We start from the raw sequence: 19,522 nt of genomic DNA on the forward strand, positions 1-19,522 counted from the left end.
CTTTCTGTCTGGCCTGTGGTCACTCATGTGTAACATCATGCTAGCATGGATAGGGAACATTAAACTATGATGATGATTCTATGTATGTTTGGGAGTAGCTTTTTCCCTTCAAATTCTACATTGTGCTGCTGTTTTATATATATTCTTTTTTCTTCTATTTTTTTACTGGTTTCAGTCATTTGAGGCCATGCTAGGTCACTGCCTTTAGTTGAGCAAATCAACCTCAGGACATATTCTTTGTAGGCTTAGCACTTAGTCTATCGATGCCTTTTTGCTGAACTGCTAAGTTACAGGGACGTAAACATGCCAACATTGGTTGTCAAACTGTGTGTGTGTGGGGGGCAAACATATATATATATATATATACACAACAGGTTTCTTTCAGTTACCACCTACCAAATCCACTCAAGGCTATAGTGGAAGACACTTTTCCCAAGGTGCCATGCTGTGGAGCTGAACCCAGGACCATGTAGTTGGTAAGCAAGCTACTTACCACACAGCCATATATATATATATATATATATATATATATAAATGATATGCTCCCAAAAGTTGTACTTCATTGTTTATTTGTTCCAGTCATTAGACTGGCCATGCTGGGGCACTGCTTTGAAGAATTTTTATTCTGTTGGCTTCTTTTGGCAAACTGCTAAGTTACTGGGATGTAAACACCAACATTGATTGTTAAGCAATGGTTGGGGGCAAATACAAACACACAGACACACACACATATGACAGGCTTCTTTCAGTTTCTGTCTACAAAATCTACTCACAAGGCTTTGCTTGGTCTGGGGCTACTGTAGAAGACACTTGCCCAAGGTACCATGCAGAGGAAATGAACGGGGAACCTTGTAGTTAGGAAACAAACTTCAAACCACATAGCAATGCCCGGGCCCCTTTTGAAGCTCCAATGAAGCTATAAGGTGATACACAAGCACTGGACTATGAGTGCATTGTATCCTATAGCAGAAACAGCTTTAATTAATTAATTTCTTGTTCCCTTGTCATTTATATAATCTTATCATCATCATCATCGTTTAACGTCCACTTTCCATGCTAGCATGGATTGGATGATTTGACTGAGGACTGGCGAACCAGATGGCTGCACCAGGCTCCAATCTTTTCTGGCAGAGTTTCTACAGCGGGATGCCCTTCCTAGTGCCAACCACTCCGAGAGTGTAGTGGGTGCTTTTATGTGCCACCGGCACGAGGGCCAGTCAGGCGGTGCTGGCAATAGCCACGCTCAAATGGTGTTTTTTACGTGCCACCAGCACTGGCAACAACCTCACTCGACTGTTTTTTCATGTGCCACCAGCACAAGTGCCAGTAAGGCGACGCTGGTAATGATCATGCTCGAATGGTACTTCTTACGTGCTACCGGCACGGAAGCCAGTTATCTGCTCTGGCAACGATCACATTCGGATGGTGCTCTTAGCGCTCCACAAGCACGGATGCCAGTCATTTAATTTGATTTCAATTTCACTTGCCTCAACAGGTCTTCGCAAGCAGAGTTTAGCCTCCAATGAAGGAAAGGTACTTATTTATATATATATATATATATATATATGTACACACACACCATAAATATATGGTTGGCTTCTTCCAGTTTCCATCTATCAAACCCACTCACAAGGCCTTGGTCGGGCTGGGGCTATAGTAAAAGTCAGTTGTTGCCATGTGGTTGGGGAACAAGTCTAACTACACAGCCATGCTTGCATCTGCATACATAATTTGGTCTCGATTTGTAGCAAATGATTCCTCCTCTCCTTTAGTCTGCTTTCCATCTTTGCTTTTTCTGTCTTTGTTCTTCCCTTCCATCATATGATTCTCAATATATGTTGCTTCTTTAACTCTCTTTACACCATTATTACCTTTCACCTGATGTATTCTCTCTTACAAAAGAATTGTTTCTTGATGTAGTAAATCTTTGCTATTTCCAGCAAAAATCTGCTGAATTATCCCGTTTTGGACGTGGCCTTGCCTTAACACGGGCAATGGAAGCCTGTACAATGAAAGAACAGTCAGGTATGTTCAGGCTTTTTCTTAAGTTTTGTATTATTATTATTATTAGGCCAAGTTATGATGTATAGAATATAGGTGGTCTTTTCTCTTCATTTTGTTATAATATAAAATTTAAGCATGTATTTTTGTATGAGGGCCAGCCCCTATGAGTTGTGCATAAGAAATGATGTGCTATATATATATATATATATATAAGTAACACGATATAAAGAAGTGATGCAGTACGACCATTTCAAGTGGCTCCATTTAATTGAACAATGCAATCATTACATCAATTTAAATGCTGGGCCATCCTCAGCTGCACAAATAAATAAATAGAATTTTAATCAGTTGGATTAAAATTGAAATTCTAATTATTTATTTGTGCAGCTGAGGACAGCCCAGCATTTAAATTGACTGCAGCCATGCTGGAGCACTGCCTTTTAGTTGAGCAAATCAACCCCAGGACTTATTCGTTGTTATCCTAGTACTTATTTTATCGGTTCTTTTGCCGAACTGCTAAGTTACAGGGGCATAAACACACCACCATTGGTTGTCAAGCGATGTTGGGGGTGCAAACGCAGACACACAAACATATACACACACATACATGTATGTATACATATATACGACGGGCTTCTTTCAATTTCCATCTACAAAATCCTCTAACAAAGCTTTGGTCGGCCCTAGGCTATAGTAGAAGACACTTGCCCAAGGTGCCACGCTGTGGGAATAAACCCGGAACCATGTGGTTGGTAAGCAAGCTACTTACCACATTGACTTGGTGCTTCAACTTAAGTCCCTAAGTCAACTGAATCTTAATTATATATATTCTTGTTTTATTAATTTGGCTGCAGCCATATTGGAGCACTAACCATGCAAATCGACTTGCCCAAGGTACCACGCAGTGGGAATGAACCCGGAAACATGTGGTTGATAAGCAAGCTACTTACCACACAGCCACTCCTGTGTCTAGAGAAAGAAATCTAGCTGTTTCTTGGAATAAACTCATCTACACCAAAATCTTTCCATGGACCCTCAATTTACTATTTTGCTTGTGTGAACATCAAAAAAAAAGTCTTATATGGACCTTGCTTAAGAACCATAGGTTGAGACTGTTGCAGCATGAAAAACAAACTCTTATATCTGTGATGAATGATGTTGCTTTAACTTCAGATGCCATCCATGCGGTATAGTAAAACAAGTAGTCACTTAACATTCAATTGAGAGATTTTTGTTGAAACCGTGTTGTTTCCTAACATCGTTTTATGTATTTTCAGATTCTGAGAGTCCACTTCCAGAACCTCTCTTGCCTACTACTGTGTCCATAGGTCGTGGATTGGCAGCAATGCAGGCTTTGACTAAGTAAGTTAAATATTTATTTTATGTTTTTTCTAGGAACACTGCTTTAACCCTTTTGCATTTAAACCAGCCATATTTGGCCAAAATGTCCTACTTGTTTTATCTACAAATCAGCCAGATGAGGCCTCTCACACCTACTCTACAATGTCATTTGGCACCCATGCATGTGGAGTGCTAAGAACACCATCCGAGCGTGATTTTTGCCAGAGCAGCTGACTGGCTTCCGTGCTGGTGGCACATAAAAAGCACCATTCAAACGTGATCATTACCAGTGCCATGTTACTGGCATGTGAAAAACATTTGAGTGAGGTTGTTGCCAGTGTTGCTGCACAGGCTCCTGTGCAGGTGGCATGTAAAAAACACCACTTGAGCATGGCCATTGCCAGTACTGCCTGACTGGCACATAAAAGCACCCACTACACTCTTGGAGTGGGTGGTGCTAGGAAGGGCATCCAGCTGTAGAAACTCTGCCAGATAAGATTGGATCCTGGTGCAGCCATCTGGTTTGCCAGTCCTCAAGTCAAATTGTCCAACCCATGCTAACTTGGAAAGCGGACATTAAACGATGATGATGGTGATGATGTTTGGCCAAAATGCCCTACTTGTTTTATCTTCAAATCAGCCAGATCTGGCCTCTCACACCTACCCTACAATGTCATTTTAAAAATAAGCAATCACATTTACTATGGAAAATGCATGTGGTTAATACTTAATAGTAGTTTGACTTGTATTTTTTTATATTGAAGATTATTTCTTCCTGTTTCCCTAGACCATCAGTATATATGTTGTAGCCAGTATGATACGATAGCAGTTTTAGTATGTTAATGTGCATGTTCTGGCTAAGACATTTAGCTGCAGCTGGTGGTGAAGATCCAACTCAGGAGTACAGGAATTTTGGGGAGTATGGATACCTCTTTGTCACCCCTTGTGTCTCTGAATGATTGTAGCTATCAGGGCATTAGTTGTCTAGTACTGCTGTATGGTGTAGTATCTTAGAAGATAGTGCTAAAACCCAGTGATATCTTAAATGATAACTATGTGACAGGTGATTTTACTATTAGGATGTCTCAAGTAAGATGATCATCTTTTACTTTTTTTTGTTTCCATTTAGTGCTGCCAAAAAGCAACCCAGTGAAAGAACTTTGGATTCCTCTTTGCCATCAAATGCTCCAGCTGTTGGTAAAAATAACTCGCAAGATCTCTCAAAACAAAGCAGTGTTTCAGTTGAAGACCTCTATTCTTCAAAGAACGACCATTCTGAATCACATCGAGGCACCAATGGTAAAAAGTAAGTGTTGCAAGTATTTTTCATTCTGATTTTTTAAAAATAGATATACAGCAAGATACCTGTACCTGCCCCCCCCCCTCCGACTGTACCTTAAATCTCTCAACTTGCATAAAGCCCCCCTCCCCCAATACCACCCCACTCCCAGTTGACGGGGTGCTTCTCTTGCAAGTTACCGGTAATCCTGTCGGTGCTGGTGCCCCATAAAAAACACTGGTAATGGTGCCACGTAAAGAGCACTGGTGATGGGGCAACATAAAAAACACAGGTAATGGTTCCATGTAAAAAGCACTGGTGATGGTGCCACATAAAATGCACCAGTAATGGTGCCATGTAAAAAGTACTGATGATGGTGCCACATAAAAAACACAGGTAATGGTTCCATGTAAAAAGCACTGGTGATGGTGCCACATAAAATGCACTGGTAATGGTGCCATGTAAAAAGTACTGATGATGGTGCCACATAAGATAATGTTGCCACGGAAAAATCACCCAGTACACTCTGTCAAGTGTTTGGCTGTCCCAGTGCGTAACTGGTACTTAATCTATCGACCTTGAAAGGATGAAAGGCAAAGTCGACCTCAGCAGAATTTGAACTCAGAACGTAACGGCAGAAGAAATACTGCACGCCGGGCGAAATGCTTAGCGGTATTTTCATCTGCCATTACATTCTGAGTTCAAATTCCACCAAGGTTGACTTTGCCTTTCATCCTGTCGAGGTCGATGAATTAAGTACCAGTTACTCACTGGGGTCAATGTAATCGACTTAATCCCTTTGTCTGTCCTTGTTTATCCCCTCTATGTATAGCCCCTTGTGGGCAATAAAGAAATAAGTTAAGCCAAAACAGACTATGGAACCTGGTGCAGCTCCTGGCCTTGCCACATGCTGTCAAACTGTCCAACCTATGGCAGCATGGGAAATGGACACTTGATGATGATGATGATACCACCGCTGCTGACTGTCATGTTACCATAGCACCTTAGCACAGTGGTTGTCCTTGAATCAAGTCATGTCACTCTTCGCAATAATACCTATTAATACCTGGCTCCAGCTATAGCTAAGCATTGTGAAATGAAAATGCCTTTTCTTTTAAATTCCATATCCAAACTCATTGAGTATGGATATGGAATTTTCTATGAAAAAATGTCTTGTCAAGGGATAATATTACCTTACTCAGAAACAGGTGAGGGTTGGTGACTGGAAGGGCATCCAGCTATAAAAAAATTCCCCTTAAGTTCTGTCTGACCCATGTAAGCATTGAAAACTGGACATTAAAACAATGATGATAATGAAATTCATCATTTCATATCTGCTTGTTTTTACATTTAAGATATTACAGGTGATTAATTAAAAGCTAGAGGTGTATTGAATCAACAATGAATTATTGTTTTAAATGTGAATCTTTTACTGTTGTTACAATTGTCTTCTGTTATGACATTGATATCATATCTTTACAGGATACCACTGTCTGCTAATTATATAAGAATTAAGACTAGAAATGAAGGAGTGTTCCAGTATCATGTGTCATTTAACCCTGAAATCGACAGCAAAAGTGTTCGCTACAAGATGTTGTATGAACATGTTGATGTAACAGGCAAAACTCGAGCTTTTGATGGCGCAATACTTTACCTTCCAATTAAGTTACCAAATCAAGTGAGTAGTATCTTTTATTTTTTAACTTGTTTCAGTATTGGACACTGACCATGTTGGAGCATTACCTTGAAAGGTTTTAGACAAACAAATCACCACTCAGTATTTATGCTTTTGTTTTCTTTCTTTTTTTTTGAGTCTGATACTTATTCTATCATTCTCTTTTGTTGAACCACAATGTTACAGTGATGTAAATAAACCAACATGGGTTGTCAAATATGGTTATGTGTGTGACAAACACAGGCACATACACATAAGCATCTACACCGTTTCCATTTAACTGATTCCTTCACAAGGCATTGTTTGGCCTGGGGCTATAGAAGACATTTGTTCAAGGTGCCAAACAGTAGGATTGAATCTGAAACCATGTGGTTGCAAAGTGAGCTTCTTAACCACTCAGCCATGTCAATAAGAATGTGATACATGTTCACTGTGAGTTCATAACTTGGCCTTTTTTTTTGTCTAGAAGGAAGGCAGTATCTATGGTCATTTACAGGGCCTTGGAGACTGGTGGAAGGCAGAAGAAAGGTATTCTTAAAATGGAGATTTGGCCTGATCACTTGCAAGATTCATCATCATCATAATCATCAATCCCTTATTCTAAAGCTATTAGGGCCAGTTACATTAGTTTCCATGACATAACTGACTGAGATCATAACATTCCTCCCCGAACAGGTTACCAGTCTGTTGCAGGGTTACTCACAGCTGAGTGAACTGGAGCACCATGCTCAACAATACAGTGCACTGCCCAGTCCGAGAATCAAAACCTCACTCTTGTGATTGTGACTACAACACCCTAATCGCTGGGTGACACACATTCACTTGTAACAGAGTGGACACCGCTTAAAGTATCCTATATTTCTTTACTGCCCACAAGAGGTTAAACATGGAGGGGACAAACAAGGACAGACAAAGGGATTAAGTTGATTACATCGACCCCAGTGCACAACTGGTACTTAATTTGTCGACCTTGGTGGAATTTGAACTCAGACGAAATACCGCTAAGCATTTCGCCCGGTGTGCTAACGTTTCTGCCAGCTTGCCGCCTTGTAGTATCCTAGGCACCAGTTGGCTGTCCTGGATAAGACTTTAAACTGTATCTTTAAACTGTATCTTGGTGCAGGGGGTTCCATGGTTTTGAGGAACGTGGAACCAACTCTTAGCTACTATTGTTCTCATGTTTATTCTGACCCAGAATAGTAACACCTGTTAGGGTTAATTTGTATATATATACCACCCACTTCAAACCCAGGCTACATATACCCCTGATAATCGGTGGCGAGTTGGTCAGCGAATCCTCTGCAACAATTGATGTTAAAATGAGCTGCTACGGATCACACTATATCCCAAAGTGTGTATGCATGTGACCAGGGACCATGCTAATGATAGATTCCTGTAGTGTAAAAAATCTGTCTTGCTGTGGAAAAGGGATGGCAAAAGTGCAAGAGAGAGAGCAAGATTCAAATGAATGCTATTGGCACATGCATTCATACATGTGTATGCTATTGGTGCACACACAGTTAGAACGTGGAGGGATATATATTTACACACACCATTAGCCTCATTTTTTCTTGATGGTTTAAAACATGATGATGATCAGCATCATCATTTAATGTTTGTTTTCCATGCTGGCCTGGGTTAGATGGTTTGATAGGAGCTGTATTGAGCTCCAGTTGCCTGCTTTGTCATGGCTTCTACATGGATGCTCTTCTTAATGCCAATCACTTTACAGTGTGTCCTGGGTGCTTTTTATGTGGTACCAGTACAGGATGAATATTGTGTAGTCAACTTGAAAAATTACACATCTTCCTTGTAAGCCATGAATTAATTTAAATATTTTGTTGTTTCTTGAATTTGTTTACATAATTTTCATTTCCCTTTTTTTCTAGGAAACAGTGTTGACATCAACACGTCTGTCTGATGGAGAGAAAATTACCCTCACTATCAAACTGGTTAAAGTCTTGAAATCTGAATGTTGTATACCGTTATACAATATCATGTTCCGTCGGTGAGTGAAGTGTTTGTAACTATCATAGAAATAATTTTTGTGTCTAACAGTTTCGCTTGTTAAATACTTAACCTAGCTAGAAGCTATGTATTAATTTCATTGATGAGTTCTGTAGGGGCATTTCATCTGATCAAATTCATCCTATGGTTGTGGAACTGTTTCCGGAGGGAAACACAATCTTTCAGGATGATAATGCACCAATTCACACAGCTAAAGTTGTTACTGAATAGCACGAGGAACATTCTAGTGAAGGTGAATGTCTTATCTAGCCACCACAGTCCCCAGATCTCAATATTATCGAACATTTGTGGTGCATTTTAGAAAAACAAGTAAGGAGTCGATATCCTCCACCATCATTACTACAAGAACTGGAGACTGTTTTTAGCTGAAGAATAGACAAAAATTCCTTTGGAAACAATTCGAACTTTGTAGGAGTCCATGCCTTGTAGAATTCAAGCTGTAGTTACTGCCATAGGCGGTCCTACTCCATATTAAAATAAATTTGTTTGAAATTTTAAGGTGTTTCCATTATTTTGTCCAACCCCTGTATATAGAGATTATAAAACGAAGTCATAAAAAAGTTACCAGTCTATAGGATAAGAAGTTTGGGTATTACTAATCCAGTTAATAATTCTTCGGCCATTTCTGGGGTTCAGTTGTCCTGTCATATAAAAGATATTTACAGTCATTGTAGGACACCACCTCCTTTATCAGGGAAAATAATTTTCTGAGAAGGATCACATGTTCTGCTTTTTTCTGTACGAATATATATTAATATATTATACACATGAAAGCTATACATGTCAGTGAGAAAATTGCCAATACATTGATGTAGCAAACAAAAATACCTTATGGTACTTGTTCTGCCCAGGTTGTCAGATCCTCCCACCATGAAGCGTTTAGTTGAACAAATTATTTTTAAGCTTGGTAGCCTATCAATTTCTTTTGTCAAACTGCTAAGATACAGTAGCATAAGCAAACCAATGCCAGTTGTCAAGTAGCGTTGGTGGGGATATACATAAATGACAATAACAATATATTTTAGAATAATTGTAATTTAATCCCAAATGCCCTGTTGCAAATAAGCTGGCCTTATGACATGAAAATTTGGAGAGGCAAAATAGCTTGAGTATGTAAAATGATATTGAAGAGAAGGTATGTTGAGAAAGAGAGTAGGTGGTGGCTGAAAGATTATCTTTGTTCTGTACAGTAATCCCTTGACTATCACAGGTGTTACATTCCACCTGCAATATGTGAAAATCCGCGAATTAGAAACAGTACTGTACTGTATATATTTTATTATTATTTTTATAATTTGCATATATTCTATTATAAATAGAAAACACCACACACTCGCCATCCAAGTTTTGTTTACCATACAGTATGTGCAACTTTTTGTTTACTCATCTACGGTACACTACGTGTTTTCTCTTAATATATTTTAATTAATGTGTTACACAGTGCAGTACTGCACTGTATTTTTATTTATTAACTTATAGGCATGAAAATGCTTATTTTACTACAGAAATAATTAAAATCTAAATAAATATAAATACCTATTGGCTGCAGAAACTTGTGATATACTGAGGAGTCTGCGATATAAATTTACATATATTAGCCAGAAAAATGTACTGAGGGTGCGATAGATGAAGCACGATATGGTGAGTGCTTACTGTATATTAAAAAATGAAACTATGGAGACTATCTTCGACAAATTTAACCACCCAGGGTAGATATAATATTTAGATGTTATACAAATTTCTCTAATTTCTAAACACTTGTTGCAGTTTCTCTCTCTTTACAAACCCCTACTTTTTTTTTTTTAATGCAAGGTCCTGTGTGTAGGGAAACTAAATTGTAATGGTTTGCTGTCCTCTCAATCACTGCGGTTTGTTATATCTCCTTATATGTATGTCTTTGTATTTATTGAATCGTTTCTCACATCTTAACCTCTGTTCCTTGTTCTCACAGTGTGATGAGTATACTGCAAATGAAGCAAGTTGGGCGCTACTACTACAACCCAAACACACCAACTTCTGTACCACAACATAAGTAAGTAATCTATCATAACATAAGTAAATTGACTAATTACCTCAGTCTTAGTGAAGGCAGAGGTATTGTTTTCAGTTGTGTTTGTTTCTCCATGGACAAGATATCTCAAGAGCTGCTGGATGGATTTGGATGAAACTTTCAGGGATGTTTAACCTTGTGACTGGCACGAACTGATTAGATTTGGGGATTGATCCGGTACTGTACAAGGATTCTGGATTATTTGTTACATTTACTTTACATCAGTGCTATTCAAAGTGGTGATCCACGGATGTGGGCCGGTCTACGAGCCATCAGCTGCCGGTACGCAGCGAGGTTCCAGAAAAGAAACAAAATGCTTATGTAATATTGTATTATTTGTTTACCAAATTAATATAAGATAAAAAAATTTGTCAACTTTTATAATATTCATTCTATACATTGTTTTCGGTATAAATTAATGTTACTACGATATATTACTGGTCCCTGGCACATTGGAAAAATAAAAACTGCCAGAATGCCACATCAGATAGTTTGGGAAGCAGTGCTTTAGATGATTATGATCTTATGTTAACTTTCAAGTCTTTCTCAGTTATCTCTCTTTAGGCTGTAACTAATTTGAATGGTGAATTTGTTAACTTTGGCTTGCTTTAGATAAGGATAAACTATATATTAATGTTATTAAACTTTTTCAACCACCTTTATATTCCATGACTACCATTGGGATCGATCTAGTACTGGACAAGGATTCTGGATTACTTTTCTTTTTTTTTTTTTTTTACTTAATTTTTGAGAGTGGCCTGGTTCATTTTTAGTACTCTCGTTTGAGAGAACAGTTGAGTTTATTTCAGATATTCCCATTTTAAAAATCCTCTCTGGCTAATTGTTGAGAGAACGTTGGTGTTGCCTTGGCGGAAGTTTTGCACTCTCTAAGTGCTCTTGTAGCTTATCATTGCCAGCATGGAAGATGGATGTTAAATGATGAGATTGGGACAAACTGAATCAGGGTCACATGTACTTCTGTGTAAATGCTCTATTTTATCTGTAAGCAAAGACGTATCATTGTTATTCTCTGAATTAATCTTAATTGCATAAATACTAAAATTGATGTTTTATTTCTTTGTTCAGATTAGAAATTTGGCCTGGTTATATTACTGCGATCAAAGAACACGAAGGTGGTCTCCTGTTAATGGCAGATGCTTCTCATAAAGTGCTCCGCAAAGAGACAGTTCTTGATGTATTGTAAGTCCTTATTGTCTTGTATGTTCTATGTCCATGATAAAAATACTGGAAAGTAGACATTCGTTATACTAAAACTAATTTTCTTAGTTGAAATAAGTTTATCATTATGAATACATAAATATATTTAATAGACTTGCAGTGAGAAAATGAAAGGACCCATGGTAAAAATATGATTTGGTGTGATTTGATTAGTTTTGCTGGTAGTCTGTTCATGTAGCTGAATACAGCCCACTGAAATGGATTCAGTTGAGTGTGAAAGGAAGTGCGGGTTAGTAGTTCATTATATTGTTTGAGGAGTGTATATAGATTGAGAAGTGCATATAGCATGTTTAGTAGTGTATATAGAATGAGAAATTTATAAAATTGTTGAAATGGAATTGGGCTGTACACACCCAGAAGATGAGTGCAGCAAATGAATGAGAAATCTGACAAACTGGGACTCTGAGAGACCATAAGTGAAACGGGACACCAATGAACAAGATGTAGAGATAAATTTGATAGCTTTGACAAAAATTGGAGATTGGAAACTCCTAAACTGAAAGCTATTGAGAACTAGAAGAAATCTTTTTCTTCAACATTGGGCAAGTATTGATTTGATTGACTGATTAATAGACAGTTTTATAATAAAGAAAGCAGATTGAGAAATCTTCAGTGTAGAGACAGAAAGTCAACATTGTCATTATATATAATTATCAATGTTGGCTTTGGTTGTTTTGTGTTCCTGTAATAGTACTAATGTTCAAAAATCGATTAAAACTGCTAATTTTTTTCAGCCAATGGAGAAATAGTTTAATTTACCCTGTTAGTGTGTCTGTTACATAAGTTTGTGTGTGTATAATAAATGCGAAAACTAATTTCTGTGTGTCAGTGTGTCACAATTAGAATCTCCTCTCTCACTATTCAATGACACTCCTATTCCTCATGATGGGGTGAGAGTAATAGTAGGCATAGAGATAGTGAGGGCAGTGGTGAAGACAGAGAGAGAGAAAAAAGAAATTTAGGGAAAGTTGATGATGGTGGGAAAAGTAGTGTTGATGGTGGTAGTGGGAGTAATAATAAGAGTGAGAAAGAGTGGATATGTGAGGAAAAGATGGAGATGATGTACAATTTTAAGCCATGTCTCTTTGACAGAAATTGCTGTTACCAGCATACTGAATACTATCATTTTAGTGACGACTGCACTCCATCCTGTTTTCATTATATTCACCATCCTTGAACTCATATCTCATGTCCTTAGCTATACAATAGTAAAAAACATTCCAAATTGAAAAGACCCCACCCCTCTACCTCATCTATCTGTCTATCAATCATCTATCTATCTACTATCTATCTCTCTCTCTCTCTCTCTCTCTCTCTCTCTCTAGAATACTAAAGTGGTGATCATTGTCAGGTGTTCGGTTGGCTGAGAGAATTTGACTGAATTCATGTTTTTTAACTCTTCTGAATAAAAAATTGTGTATTAGTCTACATAAATGTTCGATTTCTTTTTCTTTTGTTCTAGGGTTTCTTTGGTGCGACAAGATGCTGCTCGTTTCAGAGACAATGCCATGCGAACAATAGTTGGGTCAGTGGTGCTTACCCGCTATAACAACAAGACATATAGAGTTGATGATATTGCATGGGATATGAGTCCAAACAACAAATTCGTTTCTTCAGGTTCAAAAGAAAGCATTTCTTTTATAGAGTATTACAGGTAATTACTGAACGTCTTTTTTCTTCTCTGTTGATAGAGATGTTATCATCATCTGGTCATACTTATTTTATGGTTCACCGTGACCCATTCTCTCCAATCTGTTCAGTCTGCCATTGTTAAGTGGTTACATGCCTGCACTAATATTGCTCACAAATCAATGCAGATAAAGAGAGCTAGGTTACCAGAACATCTTGGTAACACCAGTACATGATTGTACTCTATAATGTGTTGTATGCATATCAGTGCAGACATGTAAACATAATTTATTATACACTGAAATTGTTATTACATGATTAAGTGTGCAAAACAGTTTTAATTCTTTGGATGACAATTGGTTAAATAAATACATTCATTTCCTAACTATTTATGGATTATGTACTCCTCATAAAATAATCTCATTGATTGGATCTCCGGGATTACACCTGCATCATCATCATCATCGTTTAACATTCGCTTTCCATGCTAGCATGGGTTGGACGATTTGACTGGGGACTGGCGAACCAGATGGCTGCACCAGGCTCCAATCTGATCTGGCTGTTTCTACAGCTGGATGCCCTTCCTAACGCCATGGGACTCTGTATTAGATCACAATGTGGTCTATTAGATTAGCTTGCGTTGATATCCACATATTATACAAGTATATATATATATATATATATATATATATATATATATATATATATATATATATATATATATATTAGATCATCCCATAAATAATGCAGTTTTTTCAATTGCATGAACCAAAAGTCGAAGAGGGACAGGATAAACAACCTGCATCAAATTGCTTTAAAAGCCGGTTGTAATTTTACCTTGGCACTTATTCTTAATGCAAGTTTTGAAGAGTGCAGTTTGATTTTAACAGTTATTTTTTCAAAGCTTTAATGGAAGTGACAGAGGGGCATATTTTGCATTATGAGTTCAATAAAGGCAACAAGGCAATGGAGAGTGTGAGGTATATTAATGCAGTATATGGGGATCGGACAGTAAGCGTAAGCCAGTGTCAATGGTGGATCTGGAAATTCTGAGCCGGAAGCTACGGCCTAGAAGACGAGCTTCATCCTGGAATATCTGTAGAGCTCGACAAGGATGTCCTGCACAGCCTCATGAAACAAAATCCCATTGTAACGGCTGAGGAACAAGCAGAGAAGCTTGGATTTGGTCATTCAACCATTCATTGACACCTGTGTGTCATCGGAAAAATCAGCAAATTGGGTCAGTGGGTTCCTCATTAACTTTCTTAGTCTAATTGCATGCAGAGAGTTAATGTGTGCATGCTCTTCTTTGTTGTTGTGTCTCAAATAATAACTGGTGACAAGAAATGCGTTCTCTATTAAAATGTCAAGCGCTGAAGACTGGGTAGGCAAAGGAGAAACACAGGTACTCTAGGCTAAAGAAGGTCTTCACCTACGTAGGTGTTATCTGTATGGTAGGATATGAAAGGTTTAGTCCACTTTGAACTTTTAAACTCAAACCAAACGATAACAAAAATCTACTGCAAGTCAGTACTAGAAGGAAAATGACCATCTTTGGTTTCAAGACGAAAGGTGTTTTTCCATCAGGATTATGCTCGGCCACATACAGTGAATGGGAAACAATGCCCCACCCATCGACCATATTCGCTGGACACTGCCCCATCCGATTATCATTTATTCTGTTGTTTCCAAAATCATTTGGACTAGAGGATTATTTTTCATTATGGACAAGCGAATTTTGGAAGAGGGGCCTTGCAAGTCTACCAGATAGATGGAAGAGCATTGTAGAAAATAATGGAGAATATATTTTAGATTAAAAAAGAACTTTGTTTATCTTTTTGAAAAATAAAGGTATTAAAAAAAACTGCATTATTTATGGGTCGATTCAATATGTGTTTGTGTGTATGTTTGCCCCCACCACTGCTGACAACCAATATTGGGTTTTATCTCCCCATAATTTGTGGTTTGACAAAAAGAGACCAATAGAATAAATGACAAATTTTTTAAAATGTGCTGTCATTGATTTACCTGTCACGGTAATGATTGTGCCAGTCCCCATCTTAATCTTACAGTATATTAATTATGTTTTGGGTATACCTGTATTTGTGACACATCCACTTACCAGACTACAATTATTGTAAATTTTCAGAAAGCAGTACAACCGAGAAATTAGTGACACAAACCAGCCACTTCTCATACATAAACCAAAGAGAAAAGCTTTACAACATGGGGTAAGTGTTACTCTTCAGACATCCTTTAAGCAGGCTTTCATTGAAATAACTGCTGTTGTTGAGGGAAATAGGTATCAGTGTGGATCCAGGGGTAGATATTTTGAAAATTGCTTAGAAAAACACAGGAGTTTGTTCTGACTTATAAGAACACCAACCACTCCGAGAGTGTAGTGGGTGCTTTTTATGTGCCACCAGGACAGAAGCTAGTCAAAGTGGCACTGGCATTGGCCATGTTCGAATGGTGCTTTTTACGTGCTTATATACATGCATGTGTGTGTTTATCCCTTCCCACTACTTGACAGTATTGTTTTGTTTACATTCCTGTAACATAGCAATCCGACAAAAGAAAGTGATAAAATAAGTGCCAGACTTACAAAAATAAGTACTAGAGTTTTGTTCAACTAGATCCTTGAAAGTGGTGCTCCAACATGGCCACAATCCAATGACTGAAGCAAGTAAATAATAGTTCAGTCCCAGTGCGTGGCACCTTGGGCAAGTTTTTTTTTTTAACTATAGCCTCTGATCAACCAAAGCCTTGTGGGTGAATTTGGTAGAAGGAAACTGAAAGAAGCCTGTCGTATAGATATTTGTGTGTGAGTGTTTGTTTCCCACCAACATCACTTAACAACCGATGCTGGTATGTTTACGTCCCCGTAACTTAGTGGTTCAGCAAAAGAGACCCATAGAATAAGTACTAGGCTTAAAAAGGATAAGTCTTGAGGTCAAGTTGCTCGACTAAATGTGGTGCTCCAGCATGGCTACAGTCAAATGACTGAAACAAGTAAAAGAGTACCAACCAATATCTGCTTCTTCCAGGTTCATGTGGAGCAAATCAAGAACATTGGACTTATTGAAACTTTGTGCTAAAATCACTAGTAATGTTCATAATCTGAATAACTACACAACTTCAGTTTTAAATTATAATATTTTATTGCATTTTATTCATGGAATATTTCTCTTATTTTTTTCCAGGATAGTCCTGTAAAGAGTGAATTAATCTGTCTTATCCCAGAGTTCTGTTATATGACAGGTTTAACTGATGACATGCGGTCTGACTTCAGGGTCATGAAAGTAAGTTAAATGTTGGTTTTAAAAAAAAAGTCAATTTATTCAGATATGCAATTTACATGAAAAATGATAATTGAAATCTGATATTTTGATTATCAAAAATTTCACTAGAAATATGTACATAGTTCAATATGTTATTAGAAATAGTATGTGGTTGTATATTGAAGAAAATTACATTTCTTCAATAACTTACTCTATGTTGATAATTTCAGCATGATGATGATGCATGCAAGACAGTTCCAAACATGTTTTAGTATTTTTTTTACATTGTCATTTGAAGGTTGCACTTCATTTTTCAATGAAACATCACTCCTTTTACACTACTCAGTAATATCCTTATTTCTTTATTGCCCACAAGGAGCTAAACATAGAGGTACAAACAAGGACAGACAAAGGGATTAAGTCAATTACAGCGACCTCAGTGCGTAACTGTTATTTAATTTATCAATCCCGAAAGGATGAAAGGCAAAGTCGACATCGGCAGAATTTGAACTCAGAACGTAATGGCAGATGAAATACCGCTAGGCATTTAGCCAGGTGTGCTAACGTTTCTGCCAGTTCGCCGCTGTATGCAATAATATCCTGATTTGCACAACACACGTGTTTTTGCAATACAGAATATCCCAAGCTTTTGATCCTCTTGTCACAGAACATTTGTAAACCTTTTATTTTCTGCTTCTGTCCTTGCTACATATACATGGCATCCAACTCAGTGATTCTCAATCATTTTTTCTCCTATTGATCCCTTTGATTCCTCTTTTACTCCACTGGACCTCCATAGCCATTTGATGTATATAAAACAATTCTGTAACATCCCTGTAACATAGCAATCCGACAACAGAGAGCGATAAAATAAGTACCAGACTTACAAAAAATGAGTACTAGAGTTTTGTTCAACTAGATCCTTGAAGGTGGTGCTCCAGTATGGCCACAATCCAATGACTGAAACAAGTAAATAATAATGGGCAATCTCAACAAATATCTGCTGCATTTTTATAAATGAATATTATTAGTATTTTGTGTATTGTAGGAGTGGGTAAAAGTAATTTATTGCTCATAAATGTTAACAATAAAATCTTATATGAACCCCAAGGGCCATATGGAACCTGGTTGAAAACCACTGCTCTAACTTCTCAATAAAACATTGGATGAATTATGACAATTTTTGCAGTAACTATGAAAACTATAAAACTATAATTTATCATCATTTTACATTCAAGTACATTCAGTACACTTTATAATGGCACCATCACCAGAAATGCTGTCCTGTCACCGATTGAATAAACTTAGGAAGTAATAGATAGGTTTAAACACTTGAGTGATCATTTAGATAGATGTTGAGTAACTTAATTCTCAAAGCTACTGTATCATTTAATTTTGAATATTTTGATAACAATATTCTTATTCTAGCTGATACAGTTTTGTATATATTTCCTTTCATTGTTGTTTATAGTTTCATTTATCTGACTAACAAATAAATTCTTCCATAAATCTATTCAAAATTCATCTTCTATAACACAATTTCTGGGTTGGCTGATGACAATACTGCTTGAGTGGCACTTGTGCCAGTGGAATGTTAAAAGCACATCTGAGCGTGGGGTGTAACTAGCCCACTTATGAGTACCCCTCATTCATTGGACAATAAACTTTGCTTGTGAAGATCTATTGAGGCAAGTGAAATCTAAGTCAAAATCACTGACAAGGCCATTGACAGTACCGCCTGATTGCCATTCATGACAGTGGAACGTTAAAAGCACATCCGAGTGTGATCGTTGCCAGGGCCACGGATTGGCTCCCGTGCCGGTGGCATGTGAGAAACATTTGAGCGTGGTCGTTGCCAGAACCACCTGACTGGCCCTTGGTGGCACATAAAAGCATCCACCTCACTCTCGGAGTGGTGGGCTTTACGAAGGGCATCCAACTATAGAAACTTTGCCAGATCAGACTGGAGCCTGGTGCAGCCTTCTGGCTTGCCAGGCCTCAGTCAAACTGTCCAACGCATGCCAGCATGGAAAACCGATGTTAAATGACGAAGATCAGTTCTGTAACCACTTGAGGTTCTGTTGGCAATTTAGAATGTGGAGGCTGATATATGATTTTAGTTATAGTACATGGAACTACCCAAAACATTACAACTTTAACCCTTTTGATGCCAACCTGGCAGAAACCACCTCTAGCTCTGTAGTATAAATGTCTTGTTTTCATAAGTTTTCAATTAAAATCTTACACCAAACCTTAGTCACAATTTATGTTCCTAACACCAGCTTAATGATAACTAAGTTATTTTACTAAATTATTTGTTATATTTAAAATTAATTGAAAGAAATACAGGGCATCTCAAAATAAATATGGTAACGAAAGGGTTAAAAGGTTTCTGTGATAAGATAGGTAGAGTTCAAAACTGTTACCAAAATATGGAACATGCTGTTCCCATTTAGTTGCTGATGCCATGCAAAAAGCACTGGTGCTGATTACATGTAAAAAGCGCCCAGTACATGATCGATCGATCGACGTCCAATATTTTAAATCTGGGTTTGCCCCCGTTAACAGGGGTGACCAGATCTACCTTGCTCTCTCACACCTCGCCTGGTTTTGGGCATCCTCCCTCCTCAAGCCAACCCTCCCAGTCTCCTCTTCTACCTGCCCCCTCCATGTTTTCTTTAGTTGACCTCACTTTTGCAGTTCATTCATAGAGTGGTTGGCATTAGAGAGGACATTCAGTCATAGAACTCTGACATAACAGACGGAACTTGTTATGGTTCCTAGCCATTCCAGCTCCTGTCAAACCATGCAGTCCATACCAGCATAGAAAATGGATGTTAAGTAATGATGATGAAATAGCTGCAGTTGCTGAGAGCATCTTATGCATTAAGAAATGTCAATATGAAAAGAGGAAAAAGGAAAACACTTTTGTTTTAAAGAAACTGAAATGATATTTCTATCCTGATGCTGTATATCTACTGTTGATCTAAATCGAG

At 37.8% G+C, this 19,522-nt stretch overlaps 1 protein-coding gene across 1 annotated transcript in view; it reads left to right on the top strand.

The window, feature by feature from the left end:
* The window catches only part of LOC115216607 (piwi-like protein 1), a 47,062-nt gene that overhangs the window by 7,867 nt on the left and 19,673 nt on the right, over positions 1–19,522 (top strand). The window contains exons 3-12 of the mRNA XM_029786082.2: positions 1,941–2,025; positions 3,282–3,366; positions 4,475–4,651; positions 6,107–6,302; positions 8,189–8,307; positions 10,279–10,359; positions 11,464–11,577; positions 13,079–13,270; positions 15,395–15,476; positions 16,449–16,547. Coding sequence (XP_029641942.1) covers positions 1,941–2,025; positions 3,282–3,366; positions 4,475–4,651; positions 6,107–6,302; positions 8,189–8,307; positions 10,279–10,359; positions 11,464–11,577; positions 13,079–13,270; positions 15,395–15,476; positions 16,449–16,547 — 1,230 coding nt within the window. The remainder of the gene's footprint in view (positions 1–1,940; positions 2,026–3,281; positions 3,367–4,474; positions 4,652–6,106; positions 6,303–8,188; positions 8,308–10,278; positions 10,360–11,463; positions 11,578–13,078; positions 13,271–15,394; positions 15,477–16,448; positions 16,548–19,522) is intronic.

The sequence above is a fragment of the Octopus sinensis genome, linkage group LG10 (genome assembly GCF_006345805.1).
Source record: "Octopus sinensis linkage group LG10, ASM634580v1, whole genome shotgun sequence".
Taxonomy (NCBI): Eukaryota; Metazoa; Mollusca; class Cephalopoda; order Octopoda; family Octopodidae; genus Octopus; species Octopus sinensis.